General features: G+C 42.8%; 1 protein-coding gene across 2 annotated transcripts in view; it reads right to left on the reverse strand.

The window, feature by feature from the left end:
* Window positions 1-27,033, reverse strand: part of CACNA1G (calcium voltage-gated channel subunit alpha1 G) — a 1,194,479-nt gene that overhangs the window by 317,015 nt on the left and 850,431 nt on the right. For both annotated transcript variants that reach the window (XM_069200048.1, XM_069200049.1), the window contains exons 16-17: window positions 26,745-26,929; window positions 10,535-10,981 (exon numbers count right to left, since the gene is read on the reverse strand). In XM_069200048.1, coding sequence (XP_069056149.1) covers window positions 10,535-10,981; window positions 26,745-26,929 — 632 coding nt within the window. The remainder of the gene's footprint in view (window positions 1-10,534; window positions 10,982-26,744; window positions 26,930-27,033) is intronic.

A 27,033-nucleotide genomic window follows, 5' to 3' on the forward strand; every position in this document is an offset into this window, starting at 1 on the left:
AGTGTTCTTCAAGGCCGAGATTTAAAATGCTGACCTCAGTGGGCTGAACGAACGCTTCAGAAAAAAACGTTATGAAGTTCCACCACAAAGGAATTGAGGTGCATGATGAGCAGAAGTTCAAGCAGCTGCAACTCCAGTGGGTTGAACCTTTTAATAATACACATCGAGGCAAGGTTTAACAAGCAGGTACAGCTAGCACGTGGTCTATAAACACTGAAAGACATTAAACATCTGGAGCAAATGATGCAAGATGCCAGGCACTGCTGAGACAGAAAGCTCTATCCTCATTAATAGGCTGCCTTAGTCCGCAATTTGCAGCTGGTTCAGCTGCTGGCGTTTAAAAAAACCAAAGATAAGAAAAGTCAATTTTACTCAAACCCAACTCAGATACAGTTTTCCGGGGCTGATTCAGCAAACTCAGTCCTGTTGGTGAAGGTCATCAAGCTACCTGTGATCAGCAGCTCCCTCTGCTGCCAGGACAGCCAGGCCTCCAGAATCAATTTCCCCCAGTAGACAGACTTCCTAGCAGATGCAGGCCCATCCCAGGCCAGGAAACTGGATTCCTTAGTTCTGCAGTCAAATTTTAGAAGCAGAGTTTCATCTCAAAGAATTAAATGCACAGGCCCGGAAATACCAAATCCATGCCTAACATTTTGAACGTCAGTCTGCTTTTATGGTATTCTAAAGACTTAAATGTCTAAAAGTTGGGGAGTAAATATCTACAACAACAAGCCAAATGGAAGTTAGAAGTTGGGAGAGGTGGCTCGAACTGTCACTGATTAAAATCTTTTATGTCTTGTAACAGAAAGGAAGAGTGAACCTCTACTAAGATTTGTAGGAGTCCCCATCTTCTGATCACTGTGGGTGAACAAGCGGAAGAAGGGAGCATATTGAAAAGAATACAATTAGACATCTGCTGGTACTAGGACACCGAGGATCCAAACTTGAATGCAAACATATAAACATTATACAATCTATGCTTTGTAGCTCATATTTTAACTCTTTCGGTGTATCGGATGGCCAGAAGCTGTCTGATGTAACGGTGCCTGTGTACATTGGATGGCCCCTCTGCCATCCTCGCACCCAACACTGGAAATCCCTCTGGTGCGGGCGCCAGAAGGATTTCCTTTACCAACAGACTCGGGAGCTAGGGGAGAGCTTTCCCAGCTCCCGACGCTGTTCCTTTGTTTTAATCAAAATGACGATCAGCACATGCGCTGACATCATTTCAATGAAAACGAAAGTGAAATGAGCCGATCAGGAAAGGTCCATCGAGGTGGGAAAGGTATCATTGGAAAGGGGAGAATTTCCCCCTTACAATGACACCTTTCCCAATTGGATCCCTGCTTGGGTATCTCTCAAGGAGGGTGATCCACAAGTAGGGATCCACCCACTAGACATCAGGAATGGGGAGCGGCCCCTTGGTCAAGGGCTTTTGCTCACCCCAGTATTTTATTGGGAATAATTCAATCTTTGTTCCCCTCTGGGGGGCAGAGGGGCGCAATAGCCCCCGATCTACACCCCAGGGGGCAGGGGTAGAAAGCCCACTAGGAATATTTGTTATAATTAGTGTAGTGGTGGGGGGTGCCCATGATGGGCCTTTTAATGTCCCCACCCATAAAAAATGGGCAGTCTTTCTACTAGGCACCAGGGACTATTAGGGTGAGGGCTGCCCAGAAAGGGCACAGCAATGCCCCACCCCCCAAAATGGGCACAGTCTTTCTGCCCCTACTGTTGACTAAAGCATCTTATCCTAATGACAAGCAAAAGATTTGGATCTTTTGGGTGTTGATTTCACAGATGGGCCAGCAGAACTTAGCTAACTCCCAATAGTGAACGGCTGCACTTTTTGGACTTAGGTAGGCTGCTACCTGAAAAAACCTACCAGAGCCAGTCACTTCTGAAAAGTGGACTTTGGTAAAGACCAGGGCAGTGTGCTTCAAATGCACCCCACTTGATTTTCTTACCAACAGTGCCCTGCAAACCTCCAACTTTGCCTAAAGTCATGCTTTTGCCCTACATTTCTGGGATGGAAGCTGTCGGAGTCTGCAAGAATGCAAAAAGATCCTACACCCCCAGCATTGCCCCATCTGTGCCGACCAAAACTCTGCCCTGCAACAGGAACAGATCCAACCGAGGTCAATAGGAGTCTCCAGGCAAGTGCTCCCATTGTTTTTTTGGCACAGGTAGGGAAATGCTGGGTGGTAGGAATTTTGTGGATTCCTGAAAATTCCAGAAGTTTCCATCTCGGAAATATAAGGAAAATGCTTGATTTCAGGAAAAGTCTGAGGTTTGCAGGAAGTTGTGGGTAAGAAAACCTAATGGGATCCAAGTCACAACATCCTGGATTCCCCTAAGTGTCTAATTTTAAAAAGTTTACAGGTTGGCTAGGTTTCCCACGGTGCTGGCTAATCTAAGGTCCAAAATCTAGAGATACCCACATCAGAAAAAGAGGGTCAGTTTTCAGTGGTAAAATGTGATGTGTCCATGTTCCGTTTTGGGTCATATCCTGTTGCGGGCAATAGGTCTACCCACACAAGTGAGGTACCATTTTTATCGGGATACTTCGGGGAATGCCAGGTAAAAGGAAATTTGTGGCTCACCCAGATTCCAGGACTTTCCATCACAGAAAACTCAAAATACTCAAACTTTTGCTATATTTTGCCTACTTTCTCAGTTCCCGCTAAGGGAATCCGCAAACCCTGGGCACCTTTAGAATCTCCAGGATGTTGGAAAAAATGACACAAATAATGCTGGGATACCTTATGTGTACAAAACTTTATGGAGGCCTAAGCGCAAACTGGCCTAAATAGCCAACAAAGGGCTCAGCACATGTGGGGGGAAAGGTTTAGTAGCGAAAAGGTTAAAGATTCTCTGTTTCCTTTTCTGAACCTCAAAGCATTCAAAAAGGGCTTAGAAAGGAACAGGTAACACTCAGGCCAATGACAGAGAGCAGAACATCTTGCTGCAGGCAGAGTTCTGTCTTCTTCATCGATAACGTCTAATCCAGAGGCAAAGGGAAGCTATGAACTGCCATGATGTCATTCCAGATCTGATCAACATTAAAAACTATTGTTGGGACTAAACTGGTAGAACCACTATCTTGAGAGGCTTTATGCCATCCCCACCAGTGGATGTGAAGTTACCTGTGTCAATCTCAAAAATGTCCATGGCAGCCACGTAAACTATTGTTGTGTCTTGGGAATACAACAGGTCTAGAATGTTCTTCGATTACAATCCATTATAGTAAAACAGTGACATTCTATTGGTCTGGAATGTTTGAATTCTAGCCTTGTAGTTAGTGCGGTGCGAGTTATCTCAATCAGTTCAAAAGGAGGAAACAGTGGATGATAAGTAATAAAAGTTCTGTTTTTACTTCCACACCTTTCATCACTGCACCTACATGACATTCCCCACCGTCATATACTAAGCTCCCATTATAAAGGTCAGACGCTTTAAAGTCAGTAGACTCGCCGCTGCCTCTAGCGGGACCATTTTGAAACATTTGAGCTACTCAAAGAGTATTTGACACAAGGCCTTGGGTTGTATTACTTCTTACAAAGTGTCACATGCTTCTCTAAAATGGTGTGCATGGGGGACCTTGAGGAAACACATTGGAAATGAGCATCTACCTCACTCCTCTCTTTGCCTTGCCATGTGTCTCTTGAACCCCAGAATCCAAATGGGTGTTGTCAGAAGCAGACTATACATTTTGAAAGTCTATTTAAACACAAACATGTTAAAGTGATATTCACCATACATGGTTAATTAGCTGCCACTGCCACTTTTTAGGCGGGTGATCCAAATTCTGAGATTTACAGCTTCTTTTACATTGATAACCTAGCAGCTGTATGGCAGAGGTGACAGAATCACTGTCTCTGCCACCCAAGCCACTGTGGCTGGCCCTCCTAACTTAGGCTGCAACTGTATTGGTGGCCTTCTATCCCCCAGAATCAAATCCTGCCTCTATGGTACGCAGATACTAGAGGTGGGCTTATAAAACGACTGTCAAATTTTCTTCCATTAACCTTTGATCCTAATTTAGAGGTTGAAAACAATGCATCAGTCGCCTCATAAGGGACAGTGATACATGTGCTATTGGGAAAACCTTTTCAGAAGACCCAAAGCTAGTGAGAATTGTGTCTGAGGAACAGTCCTTAATAGCCGGCCCACCAGTACTTCTCCTGTCTGAGACCCCCAGGTTAATCATGGAGACAGCTGCAGGAGCATGATGAAAAATACCTTTGTTTTTTTCCCAAAGATCTAAAGCTGTCATGGCATGGGGCGGAGGCTTACACTTTTTCCCACTGCATTCTGTTTTGCCATAGATGTAGGTGATGCTTCAGTGGAACAAAAGGCCACGACATGAAGGCATCCTATAAAGTTATCAGACTGCCCTTGACTGGCCTGACTTTGAGGATCCCATGTGTGTGGCAATTAGCCCGCAAATATTTGTGCTCAGATTTTCCCTTTTGTAAACATGCTTTTTCTTTCCACTTCTGAAAATACAATCTTCTGAATGATTTCAAACAGAATATGCAAGCTGCCCTTTGCCACTGTCCTTTATGAGTGTATTAATTTTGGGCAGTTTGGAACATGCCTAGCAATAAGTAGTTATTAGTGACTCTCAGCTGCGCGATCTATTTATTCAAAGAGCAAGACGGCTCAGCACTACTAATGCACAGAAGGGCTAGCGTTTCATAATTTCATAGTTGCTTGCATGAAACTATTTGATTCATTTTAATGTTGATGCTTTTTTTAACTGTGTCCAATAGCATGAAAATGTTCTGACTGAAGGTGATACATCAGCTACCAACAGTGAATTGTAATCACTTAGATGTGTACACACAATAAGAACAGATGTCTAGAGCAAGCATCTCCCCTTTCAATGACCCTGCTGTTCCTGGTAAAGAGACATTATTTATTTCTGTATAGAGATATGAAAAAGCATATTGCAGGGCTGCAAACTGCTGTAATTCAACACATTGTATTTATTTTACTTGTAGATCGGTGGTGCGAGGCAATGCCAATTGAGCACCATGAACAGCTTACAGGAGGTATAGTACGGTGATTGAACTTTGGGACATCTCATACTGATTATTAGGGGCATTTCCAATTCATTTCCAAGGTTGGTCTATGATGGGCCTTGACATATGTCGTAGAGACAGTGATTTTGTAGACTTTCCAGGGGTGAAGTGAGGACATTCTTTTTGCAGCCAAGAGTATTTTTATGCCAATGTGTGGGTTTTTCCTCAGCTATTTTTCTTTATTTAGTGGGCTGAAAGTGGTTTAAAGATGCACAATGCTGTTTTATTTTGCAGACATTCTTTGAGAGAGAGCCTTTTAAAATGTATCTTTCACTTTGGGCTATTTGTGTCAGTACAAAAACAACAAGGTGTTGGATGAAATGTTTGAATTAATCTCAGCCACTGGCAATCACCCATCCCAATCCGTCATATTTGTGTCAACAGTCTATACTGTGTTCTGTGAAAAAACTAACCATAAAATCATACCTATTTATTACAAATAGAGTGGGCAAAGTGTGTTTGGAAATGCAATGTTTCAGCCCTTTTCCCAAAAACGTTTATGAGGGGGAGTGCAAAGACTACTGCACAGAAGGTGTTTTTAAATATCCAATCATTTGACCTTTTAAAATAAGCAAGAACTATTTTACAGCAGCACTGTTTAAAAACAATTCTAATTGTGAACTCTCATGAGGTATTCCACCTAAATAATGACTAAAAAAAATATCATATAATGCTGATTAAAGTATCGTGCATATAAAACTATCTCAGGCAAAAATATTAAGGGTAGGAATATTTATTTGAACTTATTTTACAATAATATAGAAGTTTAAAATATTGTCTACTGAAATATCATTTTTTATTATGTTGTGTCCTTGCATTGTACCATTTTTTTATTATTAGTTAGTAATTTATTTGCTTTGTTGGGTTTATTGGAGGTCTGTGTGGGTAGTGTTTTGAAAGTTATATTTTAAATGAGAAATATATTATTTATCTAATTTTTTAATTTGCAACTTGTTTGGTCATGTCTTCAATACATGTTTTATTATGTAATTAATTTTAGTTTAAGATTGTGCAGTTAATTGGGGGATTGGGTGGGTAATGTTTCAAATAATATATATATATATATATAGATAGAAAATATATGAGTAATGCATTAAACATGCAAACATATTACATTTGGAATTATTGTTTACACTTTGAAATATAAAACTATAAAACTATTTTTATGTTAAGAAAAATACTTAACTCAGATTCTATGACTTGCGGGTGTATTGGGGTTTGGGCAGATAGTATTATCTTTGTAATGCATATTAATTATTGTTTATTGTTTAATATGTTCACATTGTTATGTTAAGTTATGTGGATTTATATAGCGCCTGACTGCCCAGAGGCTTTGCAGCGCTTACATTACATTGTAATGTATGGCTATTATTATTTTAAATGGATTGAAATTTAACAGTTATATTTTTATTTATATTTTTGGGACTTGGGCTTTATTTGCAGGTTGGGTAGGTAGTTTTGTTTATTAAGTTACACATCATGTGTATTATTGATTACTCTACTAAATACGTTTTTTCAGTGACTTTTTTTTGCTTAACCTGTTTAATTCATTTAAACCTATTTAATTATGTGATTATACATTTAATTAAAGACGTTTTTAAAATTCTTAGTACTGGTTGTGGTGTATATTAAGGTAATCAGCAGGTAGGTTTTTTAAGCTATTATATTTAAATGAATTCAAAAGTGGTAAAAAATATAACATTATCATAACAAACTTTATGACTTGTCTTTTAAGTTTGTGTGTTTGCATGTTGTGTGGGGATTTGATAGATACTATTTATTTAAAAAATATAATTTCCACAACTATTGTAAGACTGGAGTTAGATTAGTAAATCTCACCCCTCCCCCAAATGTAGGCAGTTTCCAAATGCTTGTTGGATTGGAGTTATAACAGCAAATCTGACCCATCTCCCAATGTATGCATGTTCCTCATTGTTTGTTAGCTTTGAAATGTAAATCCCATGCTTCCATATTATGCATTTTCCTCAGTGTTTGTTGGATTGACGTCATATTAGTAAATGTGACCCACCTGAATGTATCTTCTTTGCCCAATGTTTCTTACAGTAGCAGTGGAATCAGAATCTGACCCCCCTACCTAAAGGTATGCACTTTCCCTGGTGTTTGTTAGGCAGGAGTTATACTAGTAAAAATGATACCTGTCTAGTGTGTTCAATTTCCTCATTAATGTTGGAATGCAGTTAGACCAGTCAATTTGTTCCCGCTCCCTAAAATATACACCTACCCCAATGTTTGTGAGACTGGAGATAGAACAGGAAATCCGCCCCACCCCACAAATGTAGGCAACTGTTTTTTAGAATAGTAAATCTACCCCCCTGCTTTTTCAGCTTTCCCCAATGTTTGTTAGTATGGAGTTAGAATAGTAAATCTGAGTCTCCTCTCTCAATGTATAGATTATCCCCAATGTCTGTTAGACTGGAGTTAGAACAGTCAAAGCATGCACTTTCCCCAGTGATTGTTATATTGGATTTTGAATAGTAAAACTGACGCCCTCCAAAAGCATTTTCTTCTCTAATGTTTATTAAACTGAAGTTAGATAAATAAGTCAAATGTATGCACTCTCCCGAATGGTTGGTGGATTGGAGCTAGAATACTAAGGGCCTTCTTACGAGTGTGGTGGTTTTGACCAACGCGAATGCGGAGGTCCGACCGCCACATTACAACCCTCACGGTCAGACCACCAGGGAAACGCCAATCACATTGTAGCTGTTTTATTACTCAGTAAACCATTGCTCTTGGGGCCGCTTTCTGTGTTTAAGTGCTCATTTTAGAATCAATGGCCTCATTACAAGTGTGGCGGTCCGACTGCCAAATTACAACCCTGGCGGTCGGACTGTCAGGGAACTGCCAGCTGCACCAGGATCTTGGATCCCAGCGGTCTGGGGGTTGCAGAGGTCCTAATCCGCCAGGGCAGCGCTGCAAACAGCGCTGCAAACAGCGCTACCCTGGGGATTACAAACTTGTTCTCTGCCAGCAGTGGTAGCACCGCCATGAAAAGGATGGCGAAGAACATGTGCAGGGGGCCACGGGGGGCCACTGCGCTGTCCATGAACTTGGCATGAGCAGTGCAGGGACCCCCCTGCCCAGCATCGTTGCAATGTTCACTGTCTGCTTTCTAGACAGCGAACATTGTGACAATGTTGGTGCACCCTGTGGGCTACCGCTTTGCCACTGGCTCGATTACGAGCTGTAGACAATGCTGTAGCCTGTTTCCCGCTAAGCCAGTGGGCAGAAACTTAGGTTCTCTCCCCCCGACCTAGCGGGAAACTCTTAATAAGTCCAGCGAAGTGGTTTCCACAAAAGTGGCAGCCACCCTGTCAGGAGTTTGGTGGATGGAGTTTTCCGTCTGTCAAACTCATAACGGGGCCCTAAAGCTGACTTCCTAAAATGTATGCACTTTCATCAATGTTTGTTAGTATGGAGTTAGAATGGTAAATCTGCATCCCACCTTCCCCAAATACATACACTTATTTTATTGTGAGTGGCACAGTAGAAAATTTGCCCATCAAATATACACTTATCCTAATGTTTGTTAGACTAGAGTTAGAATATTAAATCTGACTTTCCCCAATTATTTGTCGGACACCAGTTAAAAAAGTAAATATGAAATACATGCACTTTCACAGATGTTTGCTAGTCAAGAGTTAGAAAAGTAAATGTGCCCCCTCCCATTGTATACATTTTCTCCAGTATGTTAAATTAGAGTTATAAAAGTAAATCTGCCCCCCATGTATGCACTTTCCCTCATATTTATAGGACTGTAATTCGAAAAGAGTAAGTGAATCATTTTTATTTCTGTGTATTTTTTTAATATAGGATTGGAGTTAGGTTACTACATGTTAGTGTATCCTGGAATGTTTAAAGACATTTTTAGAATATTTCATTTAAGGGTTGTTCTATATTTTCTTATTTTTTCACTGACTTTAAAAAAAAAAAAATCACTTTCTGTTATTTGTTAGCATTTTAAATTTCAAACGTATAATTTGTTACAAAATTATTTATAATGGTTTCATAATTTTAAAACGTATTTTCTATTTTAAAAAGTATAATTAAGTATATTCATATTTTGTTTTATTATATATTATAAATTAATATGATATTTTTTATTTAGGACTTCTATTTATTTTATACAACATTTCTTGTAATTTATTAATTATATGTACATCAATCGCTAAAATTAATTTAGAATTTTATAAATGTTTATCAATTTTGCGTAAAGTTATTGATCTTAATATGTTATGTTTATGATATATGTATACATTAAAGTCATTATTTGTTATTTTAAATCACAATAATACTAATTAAAATTCAATACATAATTATCAATACAAAGTTGATATTTCGGACTATATTTTGCCGGTTGGTACTTTTACACTGTACATTATATGGTGGTAAAGTAGATATTGCTTGTTGTTTATATTTTTACAGTGTTTTTAGTGCCACCCTATTTGTGTGCTTGATATTCGTCATACAGCCCTCCCAAGACATGAAAAGAGTAATAATCTTGGAAAGATGGATAAATGTGACTGGATGATATTCGAGCATTGCTTTTAACACTGACATTTGGTGCAAAAAGAAAGGTCAATGCAGGAGCTCTCAATTTGTTGGTAGACGCCTCAACCTCATCCTGTGCTTGAACTGAGTTCAGGAATTGGTTTCATTTGTGAGACAGGCCTGGGGCAGTGAAGATGCAGGATTCTGCTTGTCTGCTGGGGCTTTTTCTGTTGCCTTTCTAAATTCTAGAGGCATGGTTAATGTAAATGCTTAATTTTTGCTCTGTTGCTATCGGAATTTGGTTTATGGCAGACCAGCGTTTATCACTGCTTTTCAACAAAAGTGACAGGCTACAATTCAGTTAGAGTATTGTCCTAATGCTTATAATACATGCACGGTGACAGCTGTAAAGAATATAAAGTGTACAGTATTGGGCCAAATATACTCAATGGAGCAGGGGGATTTACTTTGTTGATATCCATCTACTATATTAAAAAAGACACGATGCTAATAAAATATAGTTTATAACAATACAAATTAATGCTGAAGGCATTCCAGAGGGCTTATCAACAGTTCAAATTAGCATGGCTCTAATTTTCAAGAACTTGGGCTGGGCCCAGGCACATACCTATTCTCACACCAAGATGACTGATTTACAAGATACATGTATCACACACTCTCTACTGCATGGCCTAATAGGGAGATGGGTGCATATTTACAGAAGACAGTGCTACCCTGAATAAAAAGTATACTTACATTGTGCCTAAAAATATATAAAAGTGAAAAATGGATCTGGATTTTGGAAGAAAGAAGGAGTCTGGCCGAAGTTGACAGTAATGTATGGGGCTGGAAAGTGAGAAATATGTATTTCTGATGGTGTTGGGTAGCACAGTTGTCGTTATGATGTCTTTAAAATGCCCTCTTTGAATACTTACCATATTAGCTTCATCGTCTATATTCTCATACTCATTCCTAGGGTCTTCTAGATGGAGCTGCTGAAACATGAGTGCAGACGCAACTTTGCCATTACAATCTGATGGTGAGGTCTGGCCGGTCATGCTGCTCTGCATGCTTGGAGATCGGTACCGGTAAGGCACCTGGAGAGAACCTTGTAAGTCAAATGGAGCCTTGGCTTCTAGAGATCCCATCTGATAATGGACAGAACCTTTAGCACTTCCAGCTCGACTTAGCTGGTCCTCATCTGAAGTGTCTCCTTCATCTGAGCTCTCCTTCCCCTCAGCAGAGAGTAGGGACTTGTGCTCACTGCTTTGGCTGCGTCGCTTTAAGCTGGGTGCCTTTCCCATGCTGTTCCAGCTGGACCTTCGACTATTCCAGCTGCCTGCAGATGTCCATGGATTATGAGGGGCGCTCCGAGCACTGACCTAAGAAGAGGATAAAAAATCATTAATGCAGCAGATTTTGTTGACGAGCTGAGTCTAATTAATTTAGTTCAGAAGCATTTGTGAAGATTCTTAGAAACCAGTAAATACGTCTAGGATCTCTGATGCAATATAGAGTTTCATATACAACATGTCAAAAATCAGAAACTACCTGTGTCAGAAGAATTTTGGTCTTTTCACGTCAAGTTACTGGAAGCAACTTGGTATACATACGTAACAGTGTTGTGATGAGGTATGGTATTTGATTCACAAAATGCACAACATGAATAAGACTATCAATAGCACAAGTGAGTTTCTTACTTGGTCCTGGGTGTCCTTTAGGATCAGGAGTATACGTGGCAAGTATGTTTTTATATTAGGACAACCTCTATGGTTAAGGGAACATAGGGCTCCATTATGAGTTTAGCAGACGGAAAACTGAGTCCGCCAAACTCCTGACAGGGTGGCAGCCGCCTATGCGGCGACCTCCCTGCTGGAGCTGTTATGGATTTCCTGCTAGGTCGGAGGGTGGAAACGTAAGTTTCCATCTGCTGGCCTAGTGGGAAACAGGCTATGGCATTGTCTCAGGCTCATAATTGAGCCGGCGGCAATGCTGTCACCAGCACCATCGCACTGTTCACTGTCTGCAAAGCAAAGCAAAGCAAAGCAGACAGTGAACACTGCAGTGGTGCTGGGCAGGGGGGGGGCTGCACTGCCCATGGCAAGTGGATGGGCAGTGCAAGGGCCCCTCTGTGGCCCCCTGTACCTGTTCTCTGCCAGCATTTTCATGGTGGTGCTACTGCCATGAAACTGCTGGCGGAGAACATGGTTGTAATCCCCAGGGTAGCACTGCTTGCAGTGCTGCCCTGCCGGACTAGGATCACCACCACCACACTGCCATGGTCCAAGATCCTGGCTGAGCTGACAGTTCCCTGGTGGTCCAACTGCCAGGGTAGTAAAGTAGCGGTTTGGCCGCCACACTTGTAATGAGACTCATAGACTGTAAAATGAGCACTTAAACACAGAAAGTGGCCCCAAGAGAAATGGGTTGCTGAGTAATAAAACATGGACAGCTACAATGTGATATTTATAAAGCATGTAGTTCAACAATGAAGTAATGTAAACGAAGGTAAGATAAAACACGTTATATTTCAAACCTATTTGTAAAGGTTGCAGTAGAGGTAGGGATTCTAGGGTTCAGAGATGTGTGATGATAAGGGATAGTAAGGTGTTTTAGATTTCAGGAGTAAGGGTTTTTTTGGGCTCAAGGATGGATGGTGTTTAGTAGTAATGGGTTTTAAGATTTCAGGGAAAGTATATTATTGCGGGGTAGTACAGGTTTTTTGGTGTTCAGGAAAAGGTAGCCTTAAGAGTTAATAAGGGGTGTTTTGAGTTCACTTCAGGAAGATTTTGTACTGATCTGTCAAAGGGGAGCCAAGAAAAAAGGGAGACCCATAAATGTGATTTCCTATGTTAATTCCAATATTAAACATTACTCTCCGCTACAGAAAAACAGCTGAACTTACTCAAAAAGTGTGTGTAGGAAAGTACCCTCTTTATGGCATGGTTACCCCCACTTTTTACCTGCTATCAGTATGCTTGGACTGTTTTCTCTGGGATCCTGCTAACCAGAACCCCAGTGATTGTGCTCTCTCCCTCTAGATTTGGTTGCCTAGAACTGGTGCCCCCTGGTACATGTTACTTAGGTACCTATGTCATAGGGGCACCAGGCTGTCCCCATGGGCTGCAGCATGTATTGTGCCACCCATGGGAGCCCATTCAAGTCACCCCTATGGCAAGCCGTCCTAGCCCAGCGAGCAGGGTGCAGGTTCCTGTGTGTGAGGGCACCTCTGCATGAGCAAAGGAGCCCCTACAAACTCGAGTTCTATTACACTAGACTTTGTAAGTGCCATTTTACCCGTGTGCTGGACACAGTTCACTACCTGTGTTCAGCTACATAATGGTAACTCCAAACCTGGGCGTGTTTGGTATCAAACATGTCAGAATCATACCCTAATACTGTTGCCAGTATTGGTTGTATGCCTTCATGCACTCTGGGGGCTCCTTAGAGGTGCCCCATTATTGCTTCTACCAGTCTTCTGGGGTTTTCCGAGCAGCTTGCGCTGCTGCCACCCCTCAGACTGGTTTCTGCCCTCCAGCTGCTTGACCAGCTCAGGCAGAGGAAGGCAGAACAAAGAATTTCCTGTGGGAGAAGGGGGTAGCACCCTCTCCCTTGGGAATAGGTGTTACATGGCTTGGGAGGGGTAGCCTCTTCAAGCCACTGGTTTGCTTTGAAGGGCACATTTGAAGCCCTCCTTGCATAAACCAGTTTGCACCAGTCCAGGGACCCCCGGTCCCTGTTCTGATGCAAAACTGGACAATAGAAAGGGGAGGGAGCACTCCCCTGTCCATCACCAGCCCAGGGGTGTTGCCCAGAGCGCCTCCATGTGGCCACTTGATTCTGCCATCTTGATACCAAGATGGGCAGAGGCCCCTGGGAGCATCTGAGTGGCCAGGTCAGGCAATTGATGTCACAGCCCCCTACTAATAGGTGGTCACCATAGAGGGTGACCAAACCCCCTTTTAGGGCTATTTAGGGACTCCCTTGAGGGTGGGTCTCCAGATTTGACATGCAAGATTCCACCCCGACTCCTCTGCATCGTTTATTTCATCTTCTGGCCACTGGAACCGCAATTGGACTCGTCAGGAGCCAACAATCTGCAACTTTAATGATGACTCCACTTTGCAACATTGTTTCTCCAGCTCCTTCCAGCAACTGCAACATTTCCCAGGCTGTGCATCCTCTGAGGTCGGTGAGACTTCAGCCTGCACCAAGAAGCAAGAAGGAATCTCCCATGGAGTGAAGGAGTCACTCCCCTGCATCTGCAGGCACCAACTGCAATGACGACTGGCTGCATGGATCTGCTCTCCCCCAGAACTACATGGATCTTGCATTTCAGTGGTGATCTGGTGTAGTACCCTTGGTCCTCTCTGCCAGCTGTCCAACTTGGGAGACAGTAGGCCCATGCCTTTTCTTGCAGGACAGTAACCCTGTGCACCCCAACTCTTGCAGCTACCAAGGCTTGTTTGTTTCTGCTTCAAGGAATCTCCAGGCTTTGAGTATCCCAAATCCCCAGCACTTCTTCCTGCCAAGCAACATCTCCTCTCTGATGCTCCAGTGACGTGGGACTTCTCTTCAGGTGTGCTGATTGGGCCTCACTGTGACTTGCTGTGCCTGCTGCCAGTGGGTTGCCTGTGGGGGTTGTGACTGCTTCTGTTTGCTCTACCAACTTCTGAGGGTCACCCCAAACTCCCCTCCCTGGGTCGAGTCCCCTGGACCTTGCTGGTCCTCTTCAGCCTTGCAACTCTCCTTTTGCTCCTGTTGCATTTGCCAAGGCTTGTTGGTGGTTCTTCTGCACCACTGACCATCTTCGACCCGACAACCGACATGAGACACCATCTGCACTGATCCAAGGACTCCTCTTCAGCTCCTGGGCCCTACAGCTGATCATCTTCTCTCATCGACCTGGTTCTGCATCCACAGAAGAGTGGGTAGTGGCTCCTGCCCCCACTCTTCTTGTCTGGTCCTGTTCTCATACAATCCATTTTTTAAGTCCTTGTCTTAGTCCTTGGGAACACCAGGTACTGACCTGTGCTCTCCTGGATGCTGGGAGTAACTCTGGTACTCACCTCTTAAGGTTCCTAGTTTCTTCAGCTCCCCTCTAACAACTACACATCCATGGGTGGGGGACTGTATCTCACATTCCACTTTCTTAGTATATGGTTTGGGCCCTCACTATTTTCACTAAGTATGGCTAATGCTTGTTGTTTCTAAGCTTCTAAGCTATTCACTGATTGCTATTGTGTGTATATATATATATATATATATATATATATATATATAATACTGACCTCCAGTTGGGGGGGGAATGCCTATAAGTATTCTAGTGTTGTGCTACTATAATAAAGTACCTTTATTTTTGTAACACTGTGTGGTTCTTTCATGTGTGATAAATTGCTGTGTGACTATAGTGGTATTGCATAAGCCTTGCATGTCTCCTAGATAAGTCTTGGTTGCTTGTCCACAGCTACTTCTAGAGAGCCCAGGCTTCCTAGACACTGCCTACTCTTCACTAGTAGGGGATACCTGGTATAAGGTGATAACACCATAGGTGCTCACCACACACCAGGCAAGCTTTTTACAGTGTGTTTTATTTAATTTAAAAAGATTGACATTTAAATAGTGGCGTGGATTTAACATAAAGAGGTTATGGGTCAGAAAAAGTTAGGTACATCTGGATATTGGGCCAGTGGGACTCCTGTGGTAACTTTTTCAAAATAGGCATTCTGTTTGGCTGAGGAAGGTTGTTTTCCATTTATCATTTTGGTACTGCAGTACCATTACTGGTACAGCAGTACCAAATGATCTGCCTGACTTGCCACAACACTGAAGAAAATGTTGCAGCCACCATTACAGGACTTGTGGACTCTGTGCCCGAGTCCTGAACAAAATTGAAAAGACGCGTAAGAGGGTAGGGTGGACAAACCCTAACCCTAGGGTCATGTGGGTGGGGTGTCCCAAAGGGACCCTCCCTAAAGTCAATTAAAAAAATATTTAATTGCATTACCAGTAGTGTGGTATCAATATCTGGTACTGGGGTATTTAAATCTGCTCCATGTGGTAAAGCAGTCTGAACTGGGGATACTTGTAACATAAAATAAATGAACAGTGTACCATTATATTTTAGCTACTATCAATGTATTTCCTCATTCCTCATATATCACCTTCATCATCTAACCATTTCACTGCCGAGCACCTGTTATAACCCCAGAAAAGCTAAGATTATGAATAAGCAAATAAATAAATACAAAAATAAATACATAAATAAATGGAGTTCAGAAGTCCCCAACTCTTTTCCTACTTTTAGACGATTCCACATTATCCCAGTGAAATGATTGATTCTACAACTCAGTGAAGGAACACTGACTATGGGCCAGATGTAGGTAGGTTTCATATTGCGACTTGCAATATGAAATGCAGAAAGGTGTCTCAGACACCTTCTGCGACTCGCTATGGGGGTCGCAAAGACCCACCTCATAAATATTTATGAAGTGGGTCGCAGTTTGCGACCCCATAGCGAGTCTAGGCACTCACAGGGAGGGTGGCCTGCTGGAGACAGCAGACCACCATGTCTGTGACTGCTTTTAAATAAAGCATTTTTTTTTCTTTTTCCAGACCGTTTTCCTTAAAGGAAAACGAGCTGCAAAAAGAAAAAATACCGAAACCATTTAGTTTCGTTTTTTTCAGAGTAGGCAGTGGTCCCTAGGACCACTGCCTGCTCTGAAAAAATATTTTTTTTGGCATTCACAAAGGGGAATGGGTCCCGTGGGGACCCCTTCCCTTTTGCGAATGAGTTACCATCCACTTCAAGTGGATGGTAACTGCGACTTGGTTTGCGACCACTTTCGCGGTCCCAAAGCAGCTCTGCATCATGATGCGGTCGCAAATAGGAAGGGAACACCCCTTCATATTTGCGAGTCCGAATCACATTTTGCGAGTCGGTACCGACTAGCAAAATGTGACTCTGCATCGCGGTGGCCGTTTTGCATGTTGCAAACTGCGTTTTTCGCAGTTTGCGACATGCAAAACGGTTGCTACATCTTGCCCTATGTCCCTTAGGCATCCACAATGCCCTTATTAAAATCTGCATGTATACTGTGTTGATGGACACTTTGATCTAGTCTATGCCTATCGATCTTAAAACTCTTATTTTAACCTCAATCACTATCATAACCTCAGAGCTTCTGTATAGCTTCTTGAAAGATAGAGCAACAGACTTATCTGTCCCCCTCTGAAAGATCTCCTGGTCTTGAGGTAAGCATTTTGCTAGGGCATAAACACATTTAGGTTAACCTTTCTTTACAATTCTCGTTGAGGTTCTTCACACCTTCAATTGGTACCTCAGTGTAGAATAGAGCAGAAACCATATAATTCTCACAGTAGAGATCCACAGATGGTCTCCAGGCAAAGATTTTCTGCAGCTCTAACACCAAGCAACAAACCCTCTTGACAATCTTCATTTATGAGTGCATTGGGTACCTATCATAACTTGCCCCCATTCTTCAGCATTGGTGCTCACCAGCTCACATAGGTGACAACGTGGCCAATGCCTACCACAGCAGAATTTACATCAGCTTGGAACTAAACCTTGGCACCAAGGCCCATCAGCCAAGGTGGGAATTCCCCACAGGATGTACCTACGGTTTTGGGGTAAAGATGCTGTAATTCATAGGCATTTCCAAGGTGCATGCACCCTCCTGTGCCAGTACACCTGTTCTTTGATTACAGAAGAGACCTGATGTGGGAGCTCCACATTGAGCTCAGGGTTGGTCATCTTGTAAATAGGGGTGGGCGGACATTGGCAGAATTCTGCAGAATTACATTAAAATTCTGTGGAATTCTGGGAAAGGACAGAGTGGACATTTTGTGCAATTTTCTTAGCACAAAATGCACTCCCACATCCAAAAATGGATGTGAGGATGCATTTTGCACAGTGCATACCCCTCAGCTCCCAAACGTACTCTGTAATGATTACTGCAGAGTATGTAGGGGTGTCTGGAGATATGCTCTCTGAATACCCCTTAAATATTCCTTGGTGCCCTTAATCACTACAGAGGATTTTGAGAGGGTCGAAGGTTATGTACTGTAAGTACATTTGGTATTTGGCACTGCAGTGCTTACTCCTAGGCACCCTGACATACTCTGCAGTTATCAATGAAGAGTATGTAAAGACACTGAGTAGTTGTGTAGCAAAGGCCTCCACAGCCCCTGTAGTGGGAGGTGGCCCCAAACTCCAGGGGACCCCCTCAGCACAGTACTCTGGCCTGAGAGCTCCTGCATGAGTCCAGAGGGGGGGCCTCTCCATGTACTTTGTAGGAGTGCTCCCTCAAGTTTCGTTATGCAACTGGTGCTAAGGGGTATGCACTGCTGTGCTTTCCCTCGGTTCCCTTACATTCTCATTGTATATAAGCCTTTATAACTCTGAGTACGTAAGGGTGCTGAGAAGTATGCCCAGCAGTGCATGTAGTGGTTTTTAAAACTGGGCCAGAAGAGGAAGATGTTCATCCATGTTTAAAAGTTACTGCAGAATAAAGTGTAATCTGTAGTGGTTTTTAAACATTAAGGGAGTGCTCCCTCTTCCAGCCTTGCAACTAGTGGTGGGTGGAATTTGATTCTGCCTAATTCTGCAGAGTTACATTAATATTCTGTGAGATTCGTAGGGACAGGGCAGGGTGGGCTTTTTGCACTATCGTCTTAGCGCAAAATGCTCCCTTACATCCAAAAATGGATGGAAGAATGCATTTTGCGCTATGAAATAGTGCTGCAAAATACCAGATGCACTTCAGTGCATAACTTGTATCTCTCTTATATACTCTGTTGTGATTACTGCAGAGTATGTAGAACACTACACAGGGTATGCGCTGTGCATACCCCTCAGTGCCCTTAATCACTGCAGAGTATGTAAAGGCGCTGAGGGGTATGCACTGTAAGTGCATTTGGTGATTGCCACTGCAGTGTACATGCATCGGCCCTAGTACTGTCTTCACATTTCTGTTTAACCCACAGCAGGCAAAGGTGTACCACATTTCTCATGTTTACTATAGCTTTTGCTGTAGTCTTACTGAGTGACAACAATAACTGCTTAGTTATGCGTGTGAGAAGACGTAACCACCATCCCCTCAATCTGTAAACCACTTAATTTGTTCTGTTTTGAACAGAGGAGTCTCATCTGATGCACTCTATATTTGACATGGGTCTGCCACTCACTACAAACATCTTTCCTTTCCTCCATGTTCACTCACTACATTTCCGGGTGCATCCGCAGATCCACTTTGACAACCTTTCAATCTTTCAAATGCATGACAGCAAGAGGCAAAACCTGATCTCTGGTGGACAAAATGTGCATTTACTTTCTGCCCTCAATCTTCTTCACACCTATGTTTCTACAAACTGGTAAAATTGTCACCTTAATTTCCCTTTTTTACTCTGTCCTGGGTTGTAGTTGTCTCCTTGTATCATTAGGCCACTTGAGAAGCAAGTGTAAGCAATATAATAAAAACTCTATATTAAATATATAGGCAAGTGTAAGTTTAAGCAATCTAAGAAAAACATATATATAGGCACGCAATCACTGGTGTAATTAACAGAACTATGGCAAAGCAGAGGTGCAGAAAATTATCAAATTGAAATGTATTAATGTATATACATCTCTCTCTCACTCTCTCTCTCTTTCTCTCTCTCTATATATATATATATACACACACACACACATGTATTATGTATATATATATATATATATCACTCTGCAAAGTTTATCCCCGTAATGCGACCACTGCACCACAGTGGTCCTGGTCGGGATCAGGGACGCCCAAAAATATTATATCCAACTCTCTCTCCTTATTCCAAAGAGAACCAGGTTACCTCCGTAGGTGATTCCTGCATTTATTCACAGCAAACAAAACAAATCCTATATATCATATAAATATATGTTACGCACTGGCGGTTGCCAGTAGGTAGTTATAGTTAGGACCATGTTTCCATAGAAAAAGTTTTTTTTTACTTGCTTATATCTTTGGCACCGTTACCTGAATCTTCACAAAATATTCTAAAAAAAGTGTGCTGGTGATTTTTGTTGGTCACAGAAATTTTCATTGCGTTTCGTTAAGCAGGGGCCAAGAAAAGGGTGCATTTCCCATGTAAATTCCCATAGGAGCTTTGAATACACCTACAGCCTGAACCACTCTATGGAATTACACCAAATTTGGCAAAAAGCTAGCAGTCAGTACGCAGATTATGCTTTTACTTATTTGATGTAAATCTGTTCAGTAGTTTTGGAGATAGTAAAGGGAAAATAAATTTAGATATCTAGCGACACAAATCCTCTGTGATGGTTTCATGACGATCGTGGCGAATTTGTGAATTCTTGCGCTACCAGGAATTCTGTGATTGGCTGGTCGCATCCTGACCAGAAAGATGTGGCTGACATTTTATGGTCCCGGGAGAAGGCGCCCGGGGCAGAGAAATAAAATGAAAAGTGGAATAAGGGGTTGGAGCCGAACCTAACCCTAGAGCTGTAATATAGGGGTCTGTGAGGGTGAAATTATGTACTTAAAATTTTTTTTTTTTCACTCCACTTGATATTCCAGAATTCGTCAAGACCATAACATTGTGATGAAATTGCGAATAAGCAAAAAAAGTGTTTTTAAAAAACATTCACAGACTCATTCAAAAACGAATTCATTCTGTCATAGATGCACTCGAAGACTCATGTGCCCACTCACACACCCATTCAGACCCTCATGCACCCACTCAGACCCTCTTATAGATTCACACATCCACTTTAAGACCTACTCAGACATTCCGGCACCCACTCAGAGATCCACTCACATAGATAGGCCCTGTGGCCAACCCATGCCATGCACAGCCAAAGGCCATGCGCCGTGTGGGGTTGAGTGGTTAAGGGGATTGGCTGCAGGTCTGGTGGTTGGATCAGCGTATTCGGGGATCGAGGTGTCACTGGATCCAGTGCGGCATCGGTTCCGGTGATGTGGAGCGAAGAAGCGGAGGTGTTGGTGCGAGGCATCGAGTCCTTGATGCAGAGGGATGGAGGTGAGGCAACGTTGGTGCAAATCATTGGATCCGCGCACTTCCGGCAGGGTAGCTATCCAGTAGTCATGGCGTGGTGCGGCGAAGTCGGGTGTCACGGATGTCGGTGACACAGCACTTTGGGACTCATGGGGTCGTGGACTTCAGCGAGGCTGTGGCGGCGTTGGACTTGCGGGGTTGTGGCACTCCAGCGAGGATCACAATTTCAGTTGCAGGCGGTGTTGCAGAATCTGGCAGCGGCGTCAGTTCCAAGTCATCCAAAGTCGGTGCACTTGGATCTTTTTGGTTTTTCCACCTGCTTCTCCTTTCAAGGGCCCAGGGACTGAACTTAGCAGGATAGGAGTCTCAACAGAGAGTCCAGGTGCTGGCAGAGGAAGTCTTTGATGGCCCTGAGACTTCAGAACAAGGGGGCAAGCCCAGTCCAAGCCCTTGGAGATACCTCTCAAGGAGGAATATACCGCAAAGTCCAGTCTTTGTCCCCGTTCTCAGGCAGAAGCAGCAACTGCAGGATAGCCCAACAAAGCACAGTCATAGGCAGGTGCAGCACTTCTCCTTCAGCTCTTCAGCTCTTCTCCTGGCAGAGGTTCCTCTTGAACCCTTGAAGTGATCTAAATTCTGGGGTTTTGGGTCCAATACTTTCTGCCTTTGAAGTTGCCCAACTTAAAAAAAAACTCTGTTGTTCACAGGATCCTGCCCTTTCCAGGCCTGTCTCCAGACGCACACCAGGGGGTTGGAGACTGCATTGTGTGAGGGCAGCACAGCCCTTTCAGATGTAAGTGACCACTCCTCCCTCCAGCCTAGATCAGGTGGCCCATCAGGATATTCAGGTTATACCCCAGCACCCTTTGTGCCACTGTCTAGTGGAAATGCACAAACAGCCCAACTGTCATTCTGACCCAGACAAGGAATCCACAAACAGGCAGAGTCACAAAATGGTTTAAGAAAGAAAATGCCATCTTTCTAAAAGTGGCATTTTGAAACTAGCAATCTTAAAACAACATTCACTAAATTATGTATTTTTAAATTGTGAGACCCCCCAAACTCAATATTTCGATCTGCTTTCAAAGGTAAACTGCACTTTAAGAATATTTAAAAGCAGCCTCCACGTTGACCTATGAGAGAGATAGGCCTTGCAACAGAGAAAATCGAATTTGGCAGTACTGAGACGACTTCACAAGTTTTCTTTTGATGACTGAATTTTGCATTTGATTGATATGGAGATCTTTGTGATTAAGAATGCATGTGCTGCCATTTGGTTAGATTGAAATATAACATGCAACATGGCAGTCTAAGAATATTGTATTTGGTGCCAGGACAGCGCAGTCCTCTCTGGATCCCCATATTTAATCCCCCAAAAGCGAGTCCTGGAAGTTTAAAAACTATTGTTGTAATGATGTCTATTCTTCATCTGGCATTGATAAAGGCATGTTTGCCAAAACGCGTCTGCTTGATACATTAAACAACAGATGAATTATGGACCCGTGAGTGCCCGTTTGTTTCTTGAAATGTATGGTCCTGAATCCACCCTCACGTACTGAGGCACCCATCCACCAAGAGTTTGGCAGTGAGGGGGTGGATCTGTCAAAAGGATTTAATTACAAGAATTGCCAGAACTTCTACTGTTTAACACTGTGCATGACTCAGGCATCAGAGCTTATTGAACCCAGGGGTGCATCTTCATCGGACTGACCTCAACAGATATGTCATTAAGTATTATGCAGTCGGGATGAGGGGTGTGTTCTTATTGTGATTTTTGGTGAAAGGACATATGATTTGGCTGCTGCAAGCACGCCGTATCAAGTATCATGCTCTCTGTTCAGCGAGTGACTGCAGTAATATTCTGCTCCTGAGAAAGATAAGTGGTTGCCCATACAGGGTATGATTTATGGAAGGAGTGACTTATTGTCGCCATGTGTATTTTGATTGAATTCCAGGTACCCAGGCGTCTTCACAAAATTTATTTTTAAGATGGAATTTTTCATTTGATTGATATAGAGTTTGTTGTAGTTAAGAACGCCGGTCCTGCCATTTGGTTAGATTGAAACATAACATGCAACATGGCAGGCCAAAAATATTGTATTTGGTACCAGGGCCTTAGAACACAAGTTATAGTTAGTTGAGATAACTCATACTATAACTGGTGAATGTCTATGGTTTTGTATGTTTAAAATGTGAGCCTAACTATAACATCCCTGTAACCTTTAATTTTGTCAGTGAATTTCTATGGTTTTTAAAATTCTATTTCCTAACTATTACGTCCCTGTAACCTTTGTTTTTTTTAGTGAATTTCTAGGTTGTTTTTAACATATAGTAATTTTCATTACTATACATTAATCCAATCACCGACGCCACCGGTTTTGGCTGTGGACGGTGGCGGTTGGCAACGAGGCCTGGCTTCCAGCCAGGACTTGATGCCAACCTGCTATAAGCACCCAACCTTGTACTGTGCAGAACCTTTGCCTGTGTGCAGCGGAGGTTGCCCGCAAGACCTGGCCTGCAGCCGGACCTTGTGGCCAACCCACCTAACTACCCAACTCTGCAATGCACACGGGCCGTTGGTCGTGCACGGCGGGAGTTGTTTGCAGCCTTTCTGGGTGTGAGAATAAGTGTGAGAGGGTGTATCTGGGGATGAGAATGTCTGTCTGGGTGTGAGAGTGAGTACATCAATGTCTTAGTAGGTTCATCAGTGTGTGCACGGTCTGTGACAGAGTGCACAAGGGTTTCAATGGATCTGTGAGTGGATGTGTGAGAGTCTGAGTGGGTGTGTGAGTGTCTGAGTGGGTCTGTGACTGGGTGTGTAAGTGTCTCAGTGGATGTGTGAGTGGGAGAAAGATTGAAAGACAGCGAGAAAGAGAGAGTTTTTAGGCTTTGATGTATGATATACCTAGAATTTGATATTTCTGCACAATTTGAAATGAAAAAAGTATTTGTCAATTTAAAATAGTAAGATCACCTTTCAGTATGAGCCTTAAACATTTGCAGTTGAAAAGAAATTAAAGGAGGGAAATGATTACAGCTGGAGTTGAACCCTCAACTCTTGCTGTGAAGGTCTGTCACCTTCACAATTCCGGTATAATTTTTTTGATTTTCTTTGCCCTTTACGGGCTAACTGGGACTGCGGAGGGGGGGGGGTGAGTTTGAAAAACATTTTTGGTTGCCATTTACAGGCTATCTGGGACCACAAGGGGAGTCTCAAGGCCTCCCCCGCGGTCCCATTACTTCAGCAAGCAAGGAGCTTCATTTAAAAGCAGCTCCCTGGTTGCTGGAGCAATGTTTTCATCTGTCTTCCCTGCACGTATATCTGCATGCAGAGATGACAGATGAAAACTCCACTTTCTGACAATGGGAAGTGGAATTACGTTTGCTGTGACATGGTTGCAACTGTAAAGCTGCCGCCAAGCCAACGCAAATAGGTATGTCTTGGGGTGGGCACCCCAGGACATAGCAGGAGCCAGCTCTGGGGGGGTGGCGGTCCCCAGGGCCATTAGTGCCTCCTCTATGGGGACCATGTGCCCCCCTCCAACATGGAAGTAGCCCCAGAGAGGTGGTGGTTCTGGTGCTTTGAGGGTCTATTTATTTCTTTTATTTAGGATTTTCCCCAGGGAGGTGGTGGTCCCTGGGGCTGCAGGGGGCCGCACCAAATCTATTCAAGGCCCCGGGGAGGCAGTGGTCTCCAGGGTGTGGGGGGCTTACGCAACCCCCCCTGCATTAATATTGCTTAAAGCCCCAGGGAGGTGGCAGCCCCCAGAGCTGTGGGGGAGGCCATATAATTTAAATTTAAATATAGGCCAGGGAGGTGGTGGACCCTGGGGTGCTGCATGGCCCCCCAAACATACTTTTTGCATTGCCCCGGGGTTGTGGTGGTCCCAGGGCTATGGGGGGTGGCACACTCAGTTACAAATTAACAATGTTCCTAGGACTTGGCCCACCCGGGGGATTAAAAAAGACAAAGCGCAGGAGCCCACCCTTCATTTTTTCTTTTTAATTACGGCGGATCCACAGATCCACTGGGACTCCCACCATAAATGTAAAAAAAATGCTTTTTAGCCTGGGAGAGAGGGGAGCGGGATCCCTCAGGGACCCCAGCACCAGAGCTAAGGGGCCAGGGTGTCTCTACCCTGGCCTCTTTTTTTTTTTTTTTTTGTCTGGGACTTGGCTCAGGGCAAGTCCCACCATGGCTGTCAACACTTCCTTGTTGATGTGTTGACAGCCAATCAGATCTCAGCACGAGATCAGGAGGGGTTGCAAATTCTTTGCATCCCTATATATACAAATTTGGATTTTCTTTAATTTCTCAAAAACTACTGAACGAATTTACACCAAATAACAAAATGTGGTTTTTCTGGACCAAGAACTACCTTTCTGCCAAATTTGGTGTAATTCCAATAATGTTTTGGTGCTATCCCTGTTCAATTTTTCCAAGAAGAATTAATATTGGAAATGCTCTCAATTTCACCCCCTCTTTATCTCAGCCCCGCTTGATGGATCATCCTGAAACTTTCCAGGCAGCAGCTCATGTGTCTGTTGAATTTTTGGGAAATATTTGTGAAAAATTGTCAAGTGGGGCCAAAGATATAGGCAAGTAAAAAACAGCCTTTTTTTATAGAAACTAGGTCCTAACTATAAGTACCCAGTGGCAACCACCACTAGGTAATATATACGTGTGTGTGTGTGTATATATATATATATACTGTATATATATATATATATATATATATAATATGATTTTCTGCAACTCCACTTTTTACTAGTCCTGTCAATTAGCACCAGTGATAGCTTGTCTGAAATAATTCGTTTTCTGGTGCTTATGATAAGATTGATTGATTCTCTTGTTCCACATTCTACATGGCAGTGTCATCATGTACACAAGATTGGTCTGGCTGTTTTATCCTTGCATGTCCTGCTTTATCATGCCCCATTTTTTTTATCTGAGACAGGTCTCTGTCATCTCTCTCTTTCTGGGTTGATTGTCATTGAACTGAAGCTGACCCTTGAGCTAGAACTTACCTTTGGCTCCTGTCTGTTTATTCCCAAAACTATGCCATAACCATAATCTCTATCAGCTAGATACGCAACAGCGAATAAATACAGAGGAAAAACTGCAATGTGTGATCAAGTTAACACAACTATCGGTAGCCAATAAACTCTTGCAGGCTAAACCTCTGAACTCACTGTGCAATGCCCACTATCAAGGAAGAAATCCCGATTAATACAAATTTTAGAAATTCCCTCTAACAAACTATGGGCATAGCCATACTGGGTTTGGTAGTATTTCTGTTAGAAACACCAACAGTAAGCTTCCTCTAAACAGATCACATCAATCTCAGAGCAACAGATCTTTACACCTGTGAAATTCAAGATTTTCTACTTGATCCCTACAGTGTTCAGGTTCATCCAACTGTAATTGTTATAGTGCATATATCACCTAAGAACACAGATACAGACATTTAGAAGACCTGCGCGTTTTGATTGTGCCTATAGGGCATCCTCTTTCAATATATTTTAGCAAAGCACCCCTACAGAACTGTTCAGGAGAGCGGTCAGGCGATACCTGGCGATGGTATGGGGCAGCCTATTTGAGTGCTGATTGATCTATTTGGCATCTGGGGGTGAACCTGCACCTCCCAAGTATTAAAAACTTTTTTACGATACAGGACTGATAATAGTGAAAAGAGATGTGGCTACGATGTGGGGCGGAAAGGTGTCTCAGATGTTTGTAAGATGGCAGAAAAATGTGGACCCAAATATGCGTGAGGAAAATGTGTTTTATAAGAACAGGAGATCTCCAAGGAAATTTGGGAATATACAGAACAAACATTGTGAATTTTATAACCTGTGGTGACAATATATTTAGAAGACTAGAGAGATTATAGAGTCTGGATATTGCCCATCTATATAGCATCAAGTGAGAGCACCCCCATCTAAAAATGAAAAAAAGCATGGTATACACGTGCTCAGTGGAGTAATGTAACGAGGCTTGTGCCTCAACCGCTTTGGAAAGGGTAGTATTCTTTTTTCCCGGTCATGTAGTTTGTTTTGTATTTAATTTTTCAACATAAAAAAACAATTTCAATGAGTATATCTACTTGGAGGACTTACTGGTGACTTCAGGTCGTAGGCATGCGGATCCGTGGACACACTACTGCCTCTTCTCGACTCACAGTCTTGGCCTCCATCTCCAAAGAGGCTGCTCTTCGGCATGGGCGTGGGTGTCGCAGCTGTGTGAACGATGAGAGGTGGCGTCAAGCTGTTCTTCATCTCTGGCTGGCTGGTCCGTGGGGCCACTGTAGTAGAAATGGAGTTGGTTTATAGCTTGGATATGTTGCCTAACACCTCAGAAGAATAGTTGGTATGCAACCTCTTAAAGCTGATCTCATTATCTCAAATA

Source organism: Pleurodeles waltl, chromosome 7, assembly GCF_031143425.1.
Source record: "Pleurodeles waltl isolate 20211129_DDA chromosome 7, aPleWal1.hap1.20221129, whole genome shotgun sequence".
Lineage (NCBI taxonomy): Eukaryota > Metazoa > Chordata > Amphibia > Caudata > Salamandridae > Pleurodeles > Pleurodeles waltl.